The sequence below is a fragment of the Microtus pennsylvanicus genome, chromosome 8 (assembly GCF_037038515.1).
Source record: "Microtus pennsylvanicus isolate mMicPen1 chromosome 8, mMicPen1.hap1, whole genome shotgun sequence".
Lineage (NCBI taxonomy): Eukaryota > Metazoa > Chordata > Mammalia > Rodentia > Cricetidae > Microtus > Microtus pennsylvanicus.
The window spans coordinates 30,928,070-30,946,383 of NC_134586.1; the positions used below are offsets into that span (position 1 = coordinate 30,928,070).

The 18,314-nt window shown below is 37.9% G+C and overlaps 1 protein-coding gene across 7 annotated transcripts in view; it reads right to left on the reverse strand.

Moving 5' to 3' along the window:
- The window catches only part of Zfand4 (zinc finger AN1-type containing 4), a 78,032-nt gene that overhangs the window by 13,941 nt on the left and 45,777 nt on the right, over positions 1-18,314 (reverse strand). For 5 of the 7 annotated variants that reach the window (XM_075983054.1, XM_075983053.1, XM_075983056.1 and 2 more), the window contains 2 exons: positions 6,900-8,075; positions 6,290-6,344 (listed from right to left, as the gene is read on the reverse strand). In XM_075983054.1, the coding sequence (XP_075839169.1) occupies positions 6,290-6,344; positions 6,900-8,075 (1,231 nt within the window). Of the gene's footprint in view, positions 1-6,289; positions 6,367-6,899; positions 8,076-18,314 lie in introns of all 7 variants that reach the window. The other 2 variants (XM_075983055.1, XR_012911596.1) reach the window with 2 other exon arrangements.

The window sequence follows — 18,314 nt, forward strand, 5'->3', positions numbered from 1 at the left end:
TGGGTCCAGGGGTAGGTTGATCCCGAATTTCCTGAGAAACCGCCACACTGCTTTCCAAAGTGGTTACACAAGTTTGCATTCCCACCAGCAATGAATGAGTGTACCCCTTTCTCCACAACCTCTCCAGCAAAGGCTATCATTGGTGTTTTTGATTTTAGCCATTTTGACAGGTGTAAGATGGTATCTTTCTTGAATTTTGCATGCAAATGGATGGAAATAGAAAACACTATCCTGAGTGAGGTAAGCCAGACCCAAAAAGAGGAACATGGGATGTACTCACTCATATTTGGTTTCTAGCCATAAATAAAGGACATTGAGCCTATAATTCGCGATCCTAGAGAAGCTAAATAAGAAGGTGAATCCAAAGACAAACATATAGTCATCCTCCTGGATATTAACCTTCATCAGGCGATGAAAGGAGACAGAGACAGAGACCCACATTGGAACACTGGACAGAAATCTCAAGGTCCAAATCAGGAACAGAAGGAAAGAGAGCACGAGCAAGGAACTCAGGGCCATGAGGGGTGCACCCACACACTGAGACAATGGGGATGTTCTATCGGGAACTCACCAAGGCCAGCTGGACTGGGTCTGAAAAAGCATGGGATAAAACTGGACTTGCTGAACATAGTGGACAATGAGGAATACTGAGAACTCAAGAACAATGGCAATGGGTTTTTGATCCTACTGCACGTACTGGCTTTGTGGGAGCCTAGGCTGTTTGGATGCTCACCTTACTAGACCTGGATGGAGGTGGGCAGTCCTTGGACTTCCCACAGGTCAAGGAATCCTGATTGCTCTTCGAGCTGATGAGGGAGGGGGACTTGATCGGGGAGAGGGGGTGGGAAATGGGAGGCGGTGGTGGGGAGGAGGCAGAAATCCTTAATAAATAATTAAATTCAAAAAAAGAAATAAAAAGAACAACAAAAATCAGTGATTGGAATAGTTGGTTCTTAGAAAAGATTAACAAAATTGACAAACCTTTAGCCAACTTAATCAAATTCATAAAACCAGAGATGGGAAGACAAATATTACAATAGATATTGAAAAATTCATAAAGAGAAACTTCAAAATATGTATTTTACTAAATGAAAGATATAAAAGAAATTGACACCTTTCTAGATATATGCTCTACAAAAATTAAATAAAAATGCAGTAATTTAAATAGACCTATAACAACCAATGACCCAGTGGTGGTAGTATACAACTTTAATCCCAACACAGAGGTGGGTGTGTGAGTTTGAGGCCAGCCTGATCTACAGAGCGAGTTCCAGGACAGCCAGAGCTCTTAAACAGGGAAACCCTGTCTCAAAAAATTTAAACCAAAACATTTTTAGAAAACTAAAAAAAAAAAATACACAAAAAGAATAGACAGGAAGAAATAAAAACAGAGCTGAAATTAATTAAAAAGAAACAATAACAACAAAACAATATAAACAATCAATGAAACCAATAGTTGGTTATTTTAAAACAATCAACAAGATTGAAAAACCCTTTATTCAAATTAACTGAAATGGAGAATATTCAAATTAATAAAATTAGAGATAAAAATGGAGACATTACAATAAATGCCAAGAAATTTCAGAGACTCCAAAAGAAGTTTAAAAATCTGTATTCCAGTAACCAAAACTCATAAGAAATGAATTTCTCGATACATGTGACTACTAAAGTTAAATCAAGATCAAATAAGCAATTAAAACAGACCCGAAACCCCAAGAGAAAGAGAATCAGTAATTAAAAGTCTTGAAAAGGTCCAGACCCAGAAGGATTCCACACAGAATTCCATAAGACCATACAAGGAGAATTAACATCAATACTCTTTTAATTCTGTAAAACAGAAACTCAAGGAACATTTTGTAATCTTTTCTTATGAAGTCACTATTACTCTGAAACTAAAACCACAGACACAACAAAAATAGAAAAGTATAGACCAATATCTCTTATGAACAAAGTAAAAACTGTCAATAAAATACTTGCAAATCATATTCAAAAGCACATAACAGATTATTCAACAATCAACCTGACTTCAGCTTAAAGATGTAATGATAGTTCAATATACATAAATCAATAATCTACCACATAAACAGATAGAAATACAAAACTCACATGATCATCTCATTAGATGCATAAAAGGCCTTTGACAAAATCCAACATCCCTTTTTGATAAGAAGCCCTGAGGGATACAAGGGACATCATCATTTCATCACTTATGCCCCAGCTATGAGTAAGCAAGCACGGGCAGCCCGTTGATGGTGGTTCTCCAGTTGTTCCTATCCTGGGCAGTCCTAGATGCTTGTGTTATTGTCATACCCAAGCCTCCACAGTCTTCCTTTATGCTGTCTATCCAGTGTTTTTTGGACCTTCCTTATCACCTTATCCTGTGCACTCCTCCTCCAAGCAGTGCTATGTTCGGGTATCTGCCGTCATTTATTCTCATAATATGACTGAAGTATCTCAAGAGCCGTTACTGTACCCTGTAGTTTATACTTCCTTCTGTAGATGGGGCTGCTTCTTATTGTCATCATTGCACAGCCTATCTTTTCATGTAACACCTAGAATCCTCCTGAGACCTGGTATCTCGAGCACATTCAGCCGCTGTTCTGAGGAGCATTTCATTGTCCAGGTTTCAGAGTTGTAAAGAAGGCAGCTCAAGACAAGTGTCTCATACACTTGTAATTTTATTGTTGTTATGTCTCTTCCTGACCAAACCTTTTCTAGTGCCTGGAATGCAGCCCTCGCTATCCCTGTCCACTTCTTGACGTCTGAAATAGTTTTCTCCTTTGAACTGAGGTTTCCTCCCACATAGACAAAGTTGACTGTTTGCTTGAAGTTCAGATTCTTTATTACAATGTTAAAATCCTTGTGCACCCATCCCATGTGCTGTATCTCAGTCTTCTTGATGTTTACTTTTATACCAAGTCTTCTCAATGTTCACTTTCATGCTAAGGTATGGGACAAGGGGTATACCTCAACATATAACAAAGGCAGTTGACAGCAATCCCACAGTCAACATCAATCTAAACTCAAAGAATTTCCACTAAAGAGCAAGACAAGGATGTCCACTCTCTCCAAACCTATTCAGTAGAGTACTTGAAGCCTAAACTATAGATAGAACAACTGAAGTATCTTTATTTTCAGATGATAAAATTTTATACATAAAAAGACCTTTAAAACTATCAGCAAACTTCTACAGTTGATAAACACTTTCAGCAAACATTGGATTTGGCATTTCTTGGATATGATATCAAAGGATGGTTATCAATAAAGAAACAGATAAATTAGACTTGATTAAAATTAAACTAAAAACTTGTACATCAACTTGTACATGTTTTCTTTTTTAAAAAAGTTTTCTTATATTGTAGAATATTGGTTTAAGACATTTTACATTTTTTATGCCGTGGAACATTTGTTTAACGATGCGAAGATTGTTTGCATTCTTTTATATGGCATTTATTTAATTCTGTGAAGCTGTGCTACTTTGTCTAAAATACCTGAGTGGTCTAAGAAAGAGCTAAATAGCCAATAGCTGGGCAGAGAAAGTGTAGGTGGGGCTGCTAGGCAGAGAGAATAAATAGGAAGAGAAATCTAGGAAGAAGAAGAGGGAGCAAGCAAATGGGGAAGACATCAGGGGCCAGCCACCCAGCTACACAGACAGCCACAGATAAGAAGTATCTTATTATCTATTTAGAATAGAGAAAGATAAAAGCCCAGAGGTAAAAGGTATATGGGATATTTAAGTTAAGAAAGCTGGCTAGAAACAAGCCAAGCTAAGGTTGGGCATTTATAAGAAAGAATAAGCCTCAGTGTGATTTATTTGGGAGCTGGGTTGAGGGCCCCCCAAAAGAGCCAAAGAACAAAGAATAAAAACAACCAACAACATTTTTCCATATACTAATTGTATTTGGGTGCACACATGTGCAACATGCATGTGAAGGTTAGATGACATTTGCCGGAGTTGATTCTTTCCTTCAACGATGTGGGTGCTGAGGATTGAATTAAGACTATAAAGCTTGCAGGGCAGTGGTGGCTCATGTCTTTAATCCCAGCATTTGGGAGGCAGAGACAAATGGATCTGTATGAGTTTGAGGCCAGCCTAGTCTACAGAACAAGTTACAGAACAGTCAAAGCTACAGAGAGAAACCCTATCTCAAAATTTAAAATACATAGATGATTATAAAACTTGGCAGATAGTGTTTTTACCTGCTGTGACATTTGGCTTGCTCTCAAAGATGTTTTTAAGAGAAAAAAAAAAACGGCATTCATAGAATAAGGACTTCAATTAAAAACCTAATCTGAATCAAAAATAAGTAAATAACAGAAATATGTTATTTCTCCAAAAATAGACAAATATCCAATAAGTATATTATGCAAATGGCATCACTAATTAGGGAATAAATATCACTCATTATTACAGAAAAGCAAGTATAGAACACAGCAACAGAGCATCTCATATTCATTCCAATAGCAAGTAGAAAACCAACAAAAGCCTAAGTCAGAAAACAAACTACTCTCAAGAATGTAGAGAAACTACACTCAATATATACTGTTAGTAAGACTGTAACGTGATACAGAAAAGCAATTCTGTGATTTTTTTTAACAAAATCAAAAACTAGAATGTCTATGACCCAGCAATCTTACTTTACTGAGTAACTGAAGGTGTGTTTGCGGCATTCATAGTCACACAGCACCACAGTACCTGAAATGTGTCTAACCAGTGTGGTGCTGACCGATGGATGGACATACAAAACTTGGTCTATGTGAACAATGGGATCTCACGAGCCTTAGAAAGGAATTCTGACACATGCAATAACATAAATAAACCCCAAATGTATTATCAGTAAAGTCTGACTTCCCACGAAGACAAATATTATCTATGAGGTATTTAAGTCAGAAACCATGGAGATAAATAAAATAACAATTGCCAGAGACTGTAATGGGTAGAAAAGGAGGAGAGTGTGAGTTTTTGTAGTATTACGGTTGTGTATGTTTTGATACCTTTAGGACAAGACCTCACTAGGCTTATGTAATCCTCCTGCCTCTGTTTCTCAGCCTCAGCTTTCCCATTAGTTACAACCATAGGTACAAGCCATCTAGTTTGCCAGATATCCAATGAATAAAAAAAAATGGCCTGGCAAAAAACTCTGAAGAGTTGCAGAAAACTAGTAATGAATGTGGTCACGGCTGCTCAGCATGTGGCTGTACTTAATGCTACAGAACATTTTTAAATGCTACAATTAAAAATGATGAAAAAAATGGCATCATTGAAAAACAAAACAAAACAATGATTAAAGGCCAGGATTAGTGGCATATACAGGGAATCCAGCATCTGATAGGTTGAGGCAGGAGGATCTTGGGAGCCTAAGACACAGAGTACGACCCTGTCTCAAAAAAAAAAAAATACTGAGCAGGGCACGTGGAGGCGGAAACAGAAGAATGGAGGTTCAAGGCCGCCCTCAGCTATGTATTGGGTTTAAAGCCAGCCTAGGTCATACATGGCCCTGTCTCAATCAACAACAAACGCATAGTTAAGAAGAATTTTTATATACAGTTTACCAGAATAAAAAATCTTTTAAAATGTAAATGAATATATCAGAAGTTTATATTCCCAGGCCTTACAAGCAAAAGGGAAACAATCCTATGTGTCTCTTTAAAAAAAAAAAGTCCACAGGATAAAAAATTATTTTTGAAACTCCAGAGCTACAGACAGCATACCTTGGGTGACTTTACCGACACTGGCTTAGGGATTAAAACATAAAAGGAAGAGATATTAAAGGTCTCCTTCCTCCTAGACCATAACAGGCAGTCAAGGCATGCATCTTCAGCGAGCTAGCACTGGGAGAATGTATTACTTTAGAGCTGTTTCTGCTACTGTACATAGGAAGGACTGGTCCTAGGGATTATCCTTTTCTTTGTTCAGAAATAATCAGTCCATCAAAAAGAGATTCTTACCACTCCCTTGATACTAGACAGAAATACCAAACACATCACAGAGCCCAATCAGAACCCACTATACTTTTCAAATGGCCAGCCACCAGTAAAGGTGTTCATTCATCTAAGACTTGTCTTTTCAGAGACTACAGTGCTCCAGACATGAAATACCAACTGGAGGTAGTTTTCTTTCCACATGTGCTACCCTTGTAGTTAGGTCACAAGTTATTTTCTGAAATGAAATGTTTAGGAGAGTTTACACTGTACATACCACAGAGAACGTTCTTTCCATCTCACCTTGAAAAGTCAACAGAATGTTAACGTGATTCTTACGTTGTTTCCAAAGTTAGCTGTAGCTTACCTACTCTTTTCCCTGCTGCTGCATTATTTCCACTCATTCCAATACCACGAGCAGACTACAATTAAAACACAGAACACCTACAGAGGTGAGTCAATGCAGAATAGATCACCAAACATCACATATTTGTATTCTATTACTAAATAGAATATGCTGGTGGGCATCCATTGTAAATTATTCTATTTTTGTTTAAATTAACGTGGAATCTAATCTTCTTGTGCTTATTATTTATCCTTAAATGAGTAAAATTTGATGGTTTAGATAAGAGTCTTGACATTGGAGAAAGCCTTATTGAACCTATGTACCACTGAAAACTACAGAGTAACAATGAACATGGCAGTAATGCCTGTAATTCCAGCACTTAAGAGCTGGGAGCAGAATCAGAATTCAAGGTCATCCCCAAAGTACCAGGCCAGCCTGGGCTACATGAGAAACCTGTCTCAAAAAATCAAAGAACAATCATCAAATATATTTCCTACAAATTAGATAAATATTTTAGTGAAATGTATGGAAAAACAATTGTAGGTATCTTTATTTATGTAAATAAAAGCCTGAATTTGAAATAGTCATTCCTTACAAAACTAGAAAAATCAACTGAAAAGAAAATACTTACTAGAAAAAATTCTGTAGGTTCTGACTGGGGAGAACTTTTCCTAATGTTTTCATCCTGAAAGTGCTGGAAGTTTGTAGACAACCCAATTCCAGAGGATCGAAGCCTCCCTGTACGTGTGTTCTGCAAACTGTCTCTGCTTGCACTCCGTGCCAGTGAAGCCAAAAATCCATTATTATTTACACAACCAACAGGCTCTTTGGAAGCTTTGTTAGCCATTTCTGTGATATCTCGAGCTTCGACTTTGGAAATAACATCAGATCTTTTCCCAGGCGAATCGACTTTAACACCACGGAAGCGAGCAGTCCTAGAGAAAGAAGAATCGGCTATGGTTCGAATGTCCAATTCCCGCAGGGCGTTTTGAGAAGCAGGCGCTGAGGGGTTGCCAGCCTCCAAACATTTCGACTGTCTCTGTGGCTTCACCAGGGAATTATGTAGTGACACTGGGGCAGCACAGAGAAGTGGCGACAGGAGTCTGTTCTTGTGAGAGCTCGGCTCTCGGTGGTTAAGAACTGCATTGTCTACTGGGTCACTGCTCAACACTCTTGCCACATGGTTCAAAGGCTTCTCTGCCGCTCTCAGCCCTCTATCTCCTTTAGAGAGTGGGAACTCTGGAGTTACCTTCCCTATGCCTTCTATACCACTGCTCTCCTCGACACCATTTCCTTCTGCAAATGGAGCAAATGGACCTACTTCCGGCAGGAGCAACTCTTCAGATATACATTCTTCTGGCGGAGGAAATAAGACGATATTGTCCTCATTATTAGACGGCAGGTTCCCTGGAAGGTGCTTTGTCCGTCTAGGCAGGGGTGATCCAAGATGAAGTACGGAATCTGCAAGCTCTTTGTTGTTTTCCAGTTCTATGTGGGTCATCTGAGGTAGCAGCCTGATGCTACCCGTGGGATGAGACAGTGTGTTAATGTCCCAATTATCATCCTCCTTCAGCAGTTCATTCCTGAGAGACGATACTGGTCTATCAGCTGGAGCCTGAGCTGCTGCGCAACTTGCAGCTGCATTCCTGGATGTTTCGGGGAGATAGGCATTCCCAGGAGAAGGTAGACAAGACTGCCCGATGTGAGGCAGGACTCGTAGCAGTCTGTGCCGGGCTGCTGCCGTGGAACTGCTAGGAGGTCGAGGCGCTACTGGTGGACGAGGTTTTACCTTGACAACTTTCTTAGGCTACAAGAAAAGAGTGCACAGGTAATTCCTCAACATAGTTACTTTTGCCCTGCAGCAAGACTCAATGGAGAAACGGCACTTACCATATTGGCATTTTTGTTACCTCAATTTACAGTGCTCAAAAAAGCCGGTGTGGTGTGCCACGCCTATCATACTAGCACTTGGGAGGCTGAAGCAAGATGTCTGTCATGAGTTTGAGGCCAGCCTGGCTTACAGAATCCACTCCATGCCAGCCTAGGCCACAAGATGAGTCTTCTCAATACAAAACAACAATGAAATGCTTTAAAATATTAAAAATCTGCCCCACTGTCTCAGTGGGTGGGTGCAATCTTAAAAGATTATGATTAAGGATCTATTACACTACTTTATTGAGCATTATTTTCTGAAGATCTTAAAAAAATAATTTTGTTTTATTTCCTTGGGCTTTTGCTAAGAAGAAAATGTTGGCTATATGAGATATGGATTTTTCCTAGTAAGATGAATGTGTATAGGACTCAGAAAAAAAGCTAACAGCATTTAACTGCTGCCCTTGAAAAGGCTAGCCCTTTGTTGGTTTCTATGAACTTCCATTTCAGGAAAGGCTCCTAGACAAACGCATCACAGTAGCTGTGCCTCAACTGCTTGGGCAACTGAAACAGTTTATAATGAGCAACTGCTTTTCTTTTGAGTCTGAAATGTACATATACATAGCAGGCAGAGGGTGCACATAGGAACAAGCCTAAAAACAGAAAAGAAAGAGAAAACCCCTTGTCCATTGTTGCTAATGGAGTCCCACGAGCTGAGACTCTACATGTGTTGTCACTACTCACTGAGAGAAATCAAGCCTGTCTTAAGATGGCTTTGGGAGAGGTCTCCACAATGCCTGTGCCTGCTTCACCTGAACTTGGATCCATGTGCTTTTCCCTCTGTTAAGTTTTCTTTTGTTTCCTTTTGCTGTGTAAGTGTCTTAGCCACAATGAATGTGCATACTATATCCATGAGCCTAGTGTGTCAGGAAACCAAGGACAGGACCTGCCCGCCACTGCCAGCACAGAAAGTTTACATAGCAATTATCACAGAAAGAGTGAAGTTGAGAGCTCAAGAGAGGAGCACAGGGATGGTTAGTAAACACAGGATGACATTCCAACATCCTGGCCTATAAGAAATACATACTGAAAATTTAGTAGGTACCAGTGGAGAAAAGGAGAGCTAGAAAGGCTGGATAGATGTAAGTCCCTTGCCAAGGGAAGCTAGTTCTTATGCCCACTTTTATCCTAAAGTCATTGCCTTGCCAACCTGCAGCAATATCTATGAAAAGTAATTTTTCACAAATGGAGGTTGCCAAAACCTAAATAGTAACATGAATACTCCCAGATAACACAGAGACACCCAAAGAGATCAACAATACAAGCTAATAAAATTACCCATGGCCCAAATCATCAGCAAACAGAGAGAGAGAAAGAGAGAAAATATAAAATTCAAATAAGCCATAAAGTTGCAAACAATAAAATGCAGGGGGCTCATATGCAAAGCATATGTCTGTGGTGACAAGCAAGAACATAGAACTTCAAGAAGAAAGGAGAGAGGTAGGACAGCCTAGGAACAATATATACCCAGAAAAGAGAAAATCCCACCTGTGTAAATGCCAAAAAATTAATATCTGGGATATGAAAATAGGCTAAGAGAAGGAGAAGCCCAAGGAAACAAGCTGAAGTGGCTTGGGATCTATGCTAATGGTTAGGTTTTAAGGAGGCTCTACTTAGGCAGAGAGGAAAAAATATAAATAACAGAATCAGGAGATCCACCTATTCTTCCATGCAATGGGACTGTCAGTGATTAAAAACAAACACAAAAAGAGTGCTCTTGAAATAAATACCTCCCTACATGACACCTTTACTTTATGTATTAACCCATAACTCTTAACAAGGACCTAAGTAAAGTTATAAGAAGAAAAAAGGGGCAACACCTCCATATTAAAATAAAATGGAAAGTGAGAATCAGAGCATTTTAGATACATGAGTTCTCCCCAAACGTAACACAGAAGAAACCTTCACCACTAATCTAAATTAAACATATTTTCATTATTATTTGTATTTTTATTTATCAATGTGTGAGATATATGTACATGTAGCTATATGTGTGCAAGTACATGTGTATGCATGCACAGAGGTTGATACAGGCATCTTCCTCAATTGTTGCCTTCTTTACTCTTTGTGACAGGGTCTCTTTCTGAAGCTGGAGCTCAATAATATTACTACATTGATTGGCCAGTGAGCTCCTGGGAGCTGCCTGTCTCTGCTGCTGTTATACAGATGCAGGCCATCACATCTGGCTATTTATGTGGGCTCTGGAGAGTTGAATCCATGTCCTCATCTATTGAACATTCCACCCAAACACAAAGAAAGATTTTACCTTCTTCTCAGCACCTCATGGAACCTTCTCTAAAATTGATCACATACTCGGTAACAAAGCGAACAACCACAGATACAAAAAAATTGGAGTAACCCCCTGTGTCTTATCGGACCATCATGGAGTAAAGTTAGAATTTAACAACAATACTACCCCTAGAAAGCCTACAAACTCATAGAAACTGAACAGTCAACTACTGAATCATCCCTGGGTTAAGGAAGAAATAAAGAAAAAAAATTAAAATCTTCCTTGAATTCAACAAAAATGAAGGCACAACATATCCAAACCTATGGGACACTATGAAAGCAATGCTAAGCGGAAAGTTCATAGCACTAAGTACCCACATAAAGAAAACAGAAAAATCTCACATTAGTGACTTAACAGCGCACCTGAAAGCTCTAGAAAAAAAAAAGAAGCAGACTCACCCAGGAGGAGTAGAAGACAGGAAATAATCAAATTGAGGGCTGAAATCAATAAAATACAGGAAACAATACAAAGAATCGATGAAACAAAGAGCTGGTTCTTTGAGAAAATCAACAAGATAGACAAAACTTTATCCAAACTAATCAACAGGCAGAGAGAAAACATCCAAATTAACAAGATCAGAAATGAAAAGGAGGACATAACAACAGACACTGAGGAAATTCAGAGAATCATTAGGTCTTATTATAAAAACGTGTACTCCACAAAATTGGAAAATGTAAAAGAAATGGACAATTTTTTAGATAGATACCATATACCATAATTAAATCAAGACCAGGTGAGCAATTTAAATAGCCCTATAAGCCGCGAGGAGACTGAAGCTGTCATCAAAAACCTCCCGACCAAAAAAGACCCAGGGCCAGATGGTTTTAGTGCGGAATTCTACCAGAACTTTCAGGACGAGCTAATACCTATATTCATCAACGTGTTCCACATAATAGAAACAGAAGAATCATTGCCAAACTTTTTTTATGAAGCTAGAGTTCCCTGATACCAAAACGGCACAAAGACTCAACCAAGAAAGACAATTACAGACCAATCTCACTCATGAACATCGATGCAAAAATTCTCAATAAAATACTGGCAAACCGAATCCAAGAACACATAAAAAACTCATCCATCATGATCAAGAAGGCTTCATCCCAGAGATGCAGGGCTGGTTCAACATATGAAAATCTATCAATGTAATCCATCATATAAATAAACTGAAAGAAAAAAATGATAATTTGATTAGATGCTGAAAAAGCATTTGACAAAACTCAACACCCCTTCATGATAAAGGTCTTGGAGAGGTTAGGGATAAAAGGATCATATCTAAATATAATAAAAGCAATATACAGCAAGCCGACAGCTAACATCAAATTAAATGGAGAGAAACTCAAAGCGATTCTACTAAAATCAGGAACAAGACAAAGCTGTCCACTCTCTCCATATCTTTTCAACATAGTTCTTGAAGTTTATCAATAGCAATAAGACAACATAAGAAGATCAAGGGGATTCAAATTGGAAAGGAAGAAGTCAAACTTTCGTTATTTGCAGATGATATGATAGTGTACATAAATGACCCCAAAAACTCTACCAAAGAATTCCTGCATGGCAGGTACTTTAGCCAACAAGCAATCTCCCTAGCCTCTTTGGTTTTGTAGAAAGGGTAAATCAAGCTTGGTCTAGAACTAGTGTTTCAGCCTCTACCATGTGAGGATTACAGGAACATGTTCAGCTTTTGCAGATAATATTAAAATAATAAATCAAATCATAAACCCACAAACATGACACAATGAACAAAAAATTAGAAGACACTATATATAAGCTTGCCAAGCTTAGATGTAATCAGTAAAAAATGAAATCATTTCAAAATGAAAATTAAACCATAAAACACAGAAAGAAAACCAGATTCAATAAGAGATTTAATCAAGAGTACTAAGAAAAGGTATAAAAACATCCAAAAGAATGAAAATAAAACACAAAGAATTTTAAAAGATAACAAAAAAGTTACTATAAAATGAAGTCCTAACATATATATATATATATATATGATGCCTGATTCCCCTCTGTTTGCTATTAATATATTTTATTACCAACATACTCCCCACCATGATGACAATGGACCAAATCTCTGAAACTGTAAGCAAACCCCAAGTAATGCTTTCTTTTATAAGAGCTGCTGTGGTCACGGCACCTCTTCACAGCAACAGAACACTAACTAAGACAGGCAGATACATGAAATTTAAAAATGAAGTCATTTGCAAAGAAAAGTCCGGTGCATTGGCAAGATGACTTTTCACTTCAGTATAAAAAGCAGTGGCAGAACAACACTGTTTAAAGCCCCAAACATTTCTTATCTGAATAAATCATCACCAGTTATAGAAATGATCCCTGAAAGTACTCTTCAAACTATCACGTAAGGTTTTTTCTTAAGTTTTAGATTTCTGAAAATTCAATACGTACAAGTGTTTCCTTTCCTGGGGAATTATTAAGATATGCAACTAGCCAAAAGGTATGGGAAAAGTTCAGTAAAATGCTCCTAGCAACCATGGCATTGACACAAATACATCAGCAGGACTAAGGATAGAAAAGTGATTTATGTTACATATTCTTTAAAAATAGATATGTTTTTTTACTGCTGAGTAGTACTCTAATATGTATATATTCCATACTTTCTTCATCCATTCTTCCATTGAAGGGCATCTTGGTTGTTTCCAGGTTCTGGCTATTACAAACAATGCTGCTATGAACATAGTTGAAGCATATACTTTTGTTGTATGATAGGGCATCTCTTGGGTATATTCCCAAGAGTGTTATTGCTGGGTCCAGGGGTAGGTTGATCCCGAATTTCCTGAGAAACCGCCACACTGCTTTCCAAAGTGGTTACACAAGTTTGCATTCCCACCAGCAATGGATGAGTGTACCCCTTTCTCCACAACCTCTCCAGCAAAGGCTATCATTGGTGTTTTTGATTTTAGCCATTCTGACAGGTGTAAGATGGTATCTTTCTTGAATTTTGCATGCAAATGGACGGAAATAGAAAACACTATCCTGAGTGAGGTAAGCCAGACCCAAAAAGAGGAACATGGGATGTACTCACTCATATTTGGTTTCTAGCCATAAATAAAGGACATTGAGCCTATAATTCATGATCCTAGAGAAGCTAAATAAGAAGGTGAATCCAAAGACAAACATATAGTCATCCTCCTGGATATTAACCTTCATAAGGCGATGAAAGGAGACAGAGACAGAGACCCACATTGGAGCACTGGACTACAACCCCAAGGTCCAAATCGGGAGCAGAAGGAGAGAGAGCATGAGCAAGGAACTCAGGACTGCGAGGGGTGCACCCACACACTGAGACAATGGGGATGTTCTATCGGGAACTCACCAAGGCCAGCTGGACTGGGTCTGAAAAAGCATGGGATAAAACCGGACTTGCTGAACATAGCGGACAATGAGGACTGCTGAGAAGTCAAGAACAATGGCACTGGGTTTTGATCCTACTGCACGCACTGGCTTTGTGGGAGCCTAGGCTGTTTGGATGTTCACCTTACTAGACCTGGATGGAGGTGGGAGGTCCTTGGACTCCCCACAGGGCAGGGAACCAGGTCTGCTCTTCAGGCTGATGAGAGAGGGGAGTTGATTGGGGGAGAGGGAAGGATATGGGAGGCGGTGGCGGGGAAGAGACAGAAATCTTTAATGAATAAACAAATAATAATAATTAAAAAATAGATATGTTGCTCATCTAGAGAATAAAAACAAATGGAGAAAAGAGAAAGTGCAGTAAGTTTTCTGTTTTTTAGCTAACATGCAGGAGGCAAAGGTGCCAGATGACATCAGGAAAGCAAGTGTTAAAGATACAGTCCAGGTCAGCAAGTGTTTCCTGACCTTTAGGATTAGCACAACCAAAGTGCTACTGACACTTGTCAAACAACACAGGAGATACTCCTGTAAGGTGGAAAGAGACATATAGAAATCTTTAGTGGGTTTTCATGTATCACAGTTCTCACTGCAGAAGAAACCAAACTGACAAAATAAAGAATCATACCTAAGCAATGAATAAAGTAGATCCTACAGATAGATACCTGTAAAACTTTTACTCTGAAGTTAAGAGAATAAACTATCTTTTTAAATATACATTGGGCACACATGGAGAATATCAGATCTCTAATTAAATTCTAAAGAGCAGAACTATAAATGACATTGTCTGATTTCCATGCAATAGAAATAAAAATTAAACACAATGAAAAATAAAACAGCCTCAATCACCAAAACTTATCTAAATCTATTCAACCACTTTTGGGCTAAGAGGAAAATCCTAAATTGAAAATATTACCAACTGTCATAATGTTTCTATGGATGTATTATACTAAGAATACATCTTTTATGTGACATTTATGCCAAAGAAGTAACCAGTTTCTAATCATAGTGTAACTCACATAAATCAAAACTGAGGAACAATGGGTTTATACTCCTTAAAATATCTAATATAATTGTCACCAGCTGTGCATCCACTGCTGAGCTTACCAGGCTCCACTGGACAAGGCCAAATTCACGGTCACATAGAGAGTTCTGGTTAAACTCAGGGTTACAAAACAAAACAGAAATAAGAGAGATTTGTGAGGAAGATGGGGCTTGGACAGGGGTGGTAGAAAGATGAGAGAGGGTCTAGGCGTTGTGTGCATGTGCTAAATTATCTAAGAATAAAGTAAGCGTGTGTGTGTATGTGTGTGTGTATATGTGTGTGTAAGGTCAAAGGACCAAAAAGGTATTTACCATATTTATACCACCAATATTCACAATAGCCAAAATGTGAAAGCAACCTAAATGTCTACTGATTGATAAATAAATGAACAAAATGTGGTACATATGTGCATATTCTTAAAAAGTCAATTATCCTGCACTATCAGAATTATTTTATTCAGTGTAATATGTTTCAACTTCTCTTTCTATTTTTTTGACCTATGAGTTACTTAGAAATGTGATATTTTGAAATATCAGATTTTCCCAAATTGATCTATTATTGATTTCCAGTTTTATTCCTTTGTAAACCAGAGTATTTTTTAACGATTTGAATCTTCCTGAAATTTATTAGAATTTACTTTATGTACAAAATACTGTTGCTGTTTGTAGTAAATGTTCTACATGTATTCCCTTGACAGGAAATGTGTATTCTGTTGTAGGATGGAGCATTCTGCAAATACCACCTAGGTCACTAAGTTGATACTGTTCTTCAGGTTCTCAGAAACCTTTCCAATTCTCTGTCCTAGCAGCTACGCTGAGCAGAAATCTTTGAAGATAAGCACTCATCTATTTCTTGTAGGTTTTGTTTCATATATATCAAAGTTCTATTACCACATACACAATAATTACAGCATAGACGTTTTGTCAATTGTTCATCATCTGAGTGAAAACAAATGATCTTTACCCAAGTTTATATCCAAAAAAGAAAAAAAACAGAAGAATTGCAGATCTAAATTTAGAAATAAATAACCATCTAAAAAGTATTGGAAGCCGGGCGATGGTGGCGCACGCCTTTAATCCCAGCACTCGGGAGGCAGAGGCAGGCGGATCTCTGTGAGTTCGAGACCAGCCTGGTCTACAGAGCTAGTTCCAGGACAGGCTCCAAAGCCACAGAGAAACCCTGTCTCAAAAAAAATAAAAAAATAAAAAGTATTGGAGAAAAACACAGAAGCATGTCTTCAAGACCTGTGATAGGAAATATGTCATAAAAATTATTAAATACTAATCATAAAAAACAAAACTGATAAATTATATTATATTAAAATTAACAATAATCATCAAAATAGGTGAAAGAGCAAGTCAGAGAGTATTAGAAACTGCAAACCATACATCTGACAAAGATTTTATATCATACATATAAATATGTGTACTAGTTGCTTTGAGATAGGTCTCATATAACCTAGACTAGATTCAGGCATGCTAGACAGCTGAGGCTTACTTTGAACCCCTGGTGCTCCTGCCTCTATCTCCAAAGTCCTGGTATTACAGGAGTGCATCACCATACTTAGCTCCAAAATACATTTTTAAAATGTCTACAAACCAATAAATAAAAGGAAGATAACCTAATTTTTAAATGAGCAAAATATTTGGCAACATACAAAAGTCAAAATTTTAATCAAATAAAGAGCCAACATTTTTTAAAAGTAAATATTATTCCTTATAAGAAAAATGAAATAAAAACCAGCACACAATCCCAGAATGGTTGAGATGAAAACACTGATGAATACTAAGTGTTGGTAAGGATTGGCACAAACCAGAACTCTCCTGCTATTAATGGGAGTCTGAAGTAGTTGAAAACCTATGCAAAACAGTCCTTGTAACTTCTTCATTCTGCTTGTTCTGTTTTGAGAAAAGGTCTCATTATGTAGCTTAAACTGGCATAGAACTTACTTAGCCACGCTAACCTAAAACTCATGATGTGTACAAAGTGTAGTACACATCGAATACCTGGCAATTTGGTATAAAACAATGTTATCTTTCCTATGACTCTAAGTTTCCTGCTAAGTACATGACGCAGAGAACAAAGGGCAGGTATCCATTGAAGAAAGTATAAATATGCTCCAGTGGCTCCCTTAATAGAAGCCAAAACTCAGATACCTGAATGCTTATCACAGAAAAGAGAGGAACAGAAAGAACCACTGTGTAGTTGAAGAATAAATTTAATTTTTAAAAAATTTATATTGAAGAAAATAAATCATAATTTTATGAAATATTGTATTGTCTATGGTGTTTATTTATATAAAGTTCCACATTAGACAAAAATTACTTGTGGATAAAACAGTGGTTATTTTAGGGAAGACTGTGATGGGCTCTTTACAGAAAGAGGCAGGGGAGCTGGTGTAGTGGTACATGCCTTTAATGTCAGCAGAGGCAGACAGTTCTCTGTAAGTTTGAGGTCAGCCTGATCTATAAAGTGAGTTCCAGGAAACCAGGCAAACAAGCAAAAAAGAAAGGAAAAAATGGAACTACTTTGAGTTATAATTAAATAAATGTATTTAACTCTTAAAAATTCTTCAAGCAGAGTCTAAATTTTACTATTATTATTATTGTTATATGATGATGATGATGACGACGACGATTATGATGATGTGATTTGCCATGGTATGCATGAAGAGGTCAGAGGACAACTTTCAGGAATCAGTTCTCTCCACCTACCTTAATAGGGATTAAACGTGAGGTTGCAGGCTTATGTGGCAAGTGCCTTAATTTGCCAATGCACCTGGCCAGGTTTGTTTATTTTATATGGGAAGGCACTAACAGATTAAAAAGAAGTCAAGGAATAGTACGGCTGTGTATGGGATCAAGAGGAGAAGGAAAGAGACAGACAGAGAGAGAGAGAGAGAGAGAGAGAGAGAGAGAGAGAGAGAGAGAGAGAGAGAGAGACTTATATCTAGAAACAAAACCAACTGTCTAGAATGTGGAAAAATTGCAAATCTCTGCCAATGCTGGAAAGAATGCAAATCCATTATCCACTTTGGAACTACTTTAGAAAACTGGCCATATCCACTAAAGCTAAAGTAGTAACTATCCACTAGGCATAGTTCTAGGCCAGCCTGGGCTATAGTGTGCCTGTCTCAGTGCCTGTAATGTGTAAGTCTTGAAATCATACTTTTGATTATTGAAAGATCAAGCTATCTTTTACTACCCTTTTTCATGTTAAAGTTATAACATTTTAAAGATGAATTATGCTCAGTGTGCATAACCCTTTCAGGTGTGTTGCTAGACTAAAAACTTCAATGTTCATTTGTCACATCTTAATAAATAAGTTGAGACCAGAAACGTGAAATGAGTAATATTTTATAGTTCTCCACAGCTCCCCGCAGACTCGGTGCTGCGAGTCCTGCCTCTGTAAGCTAG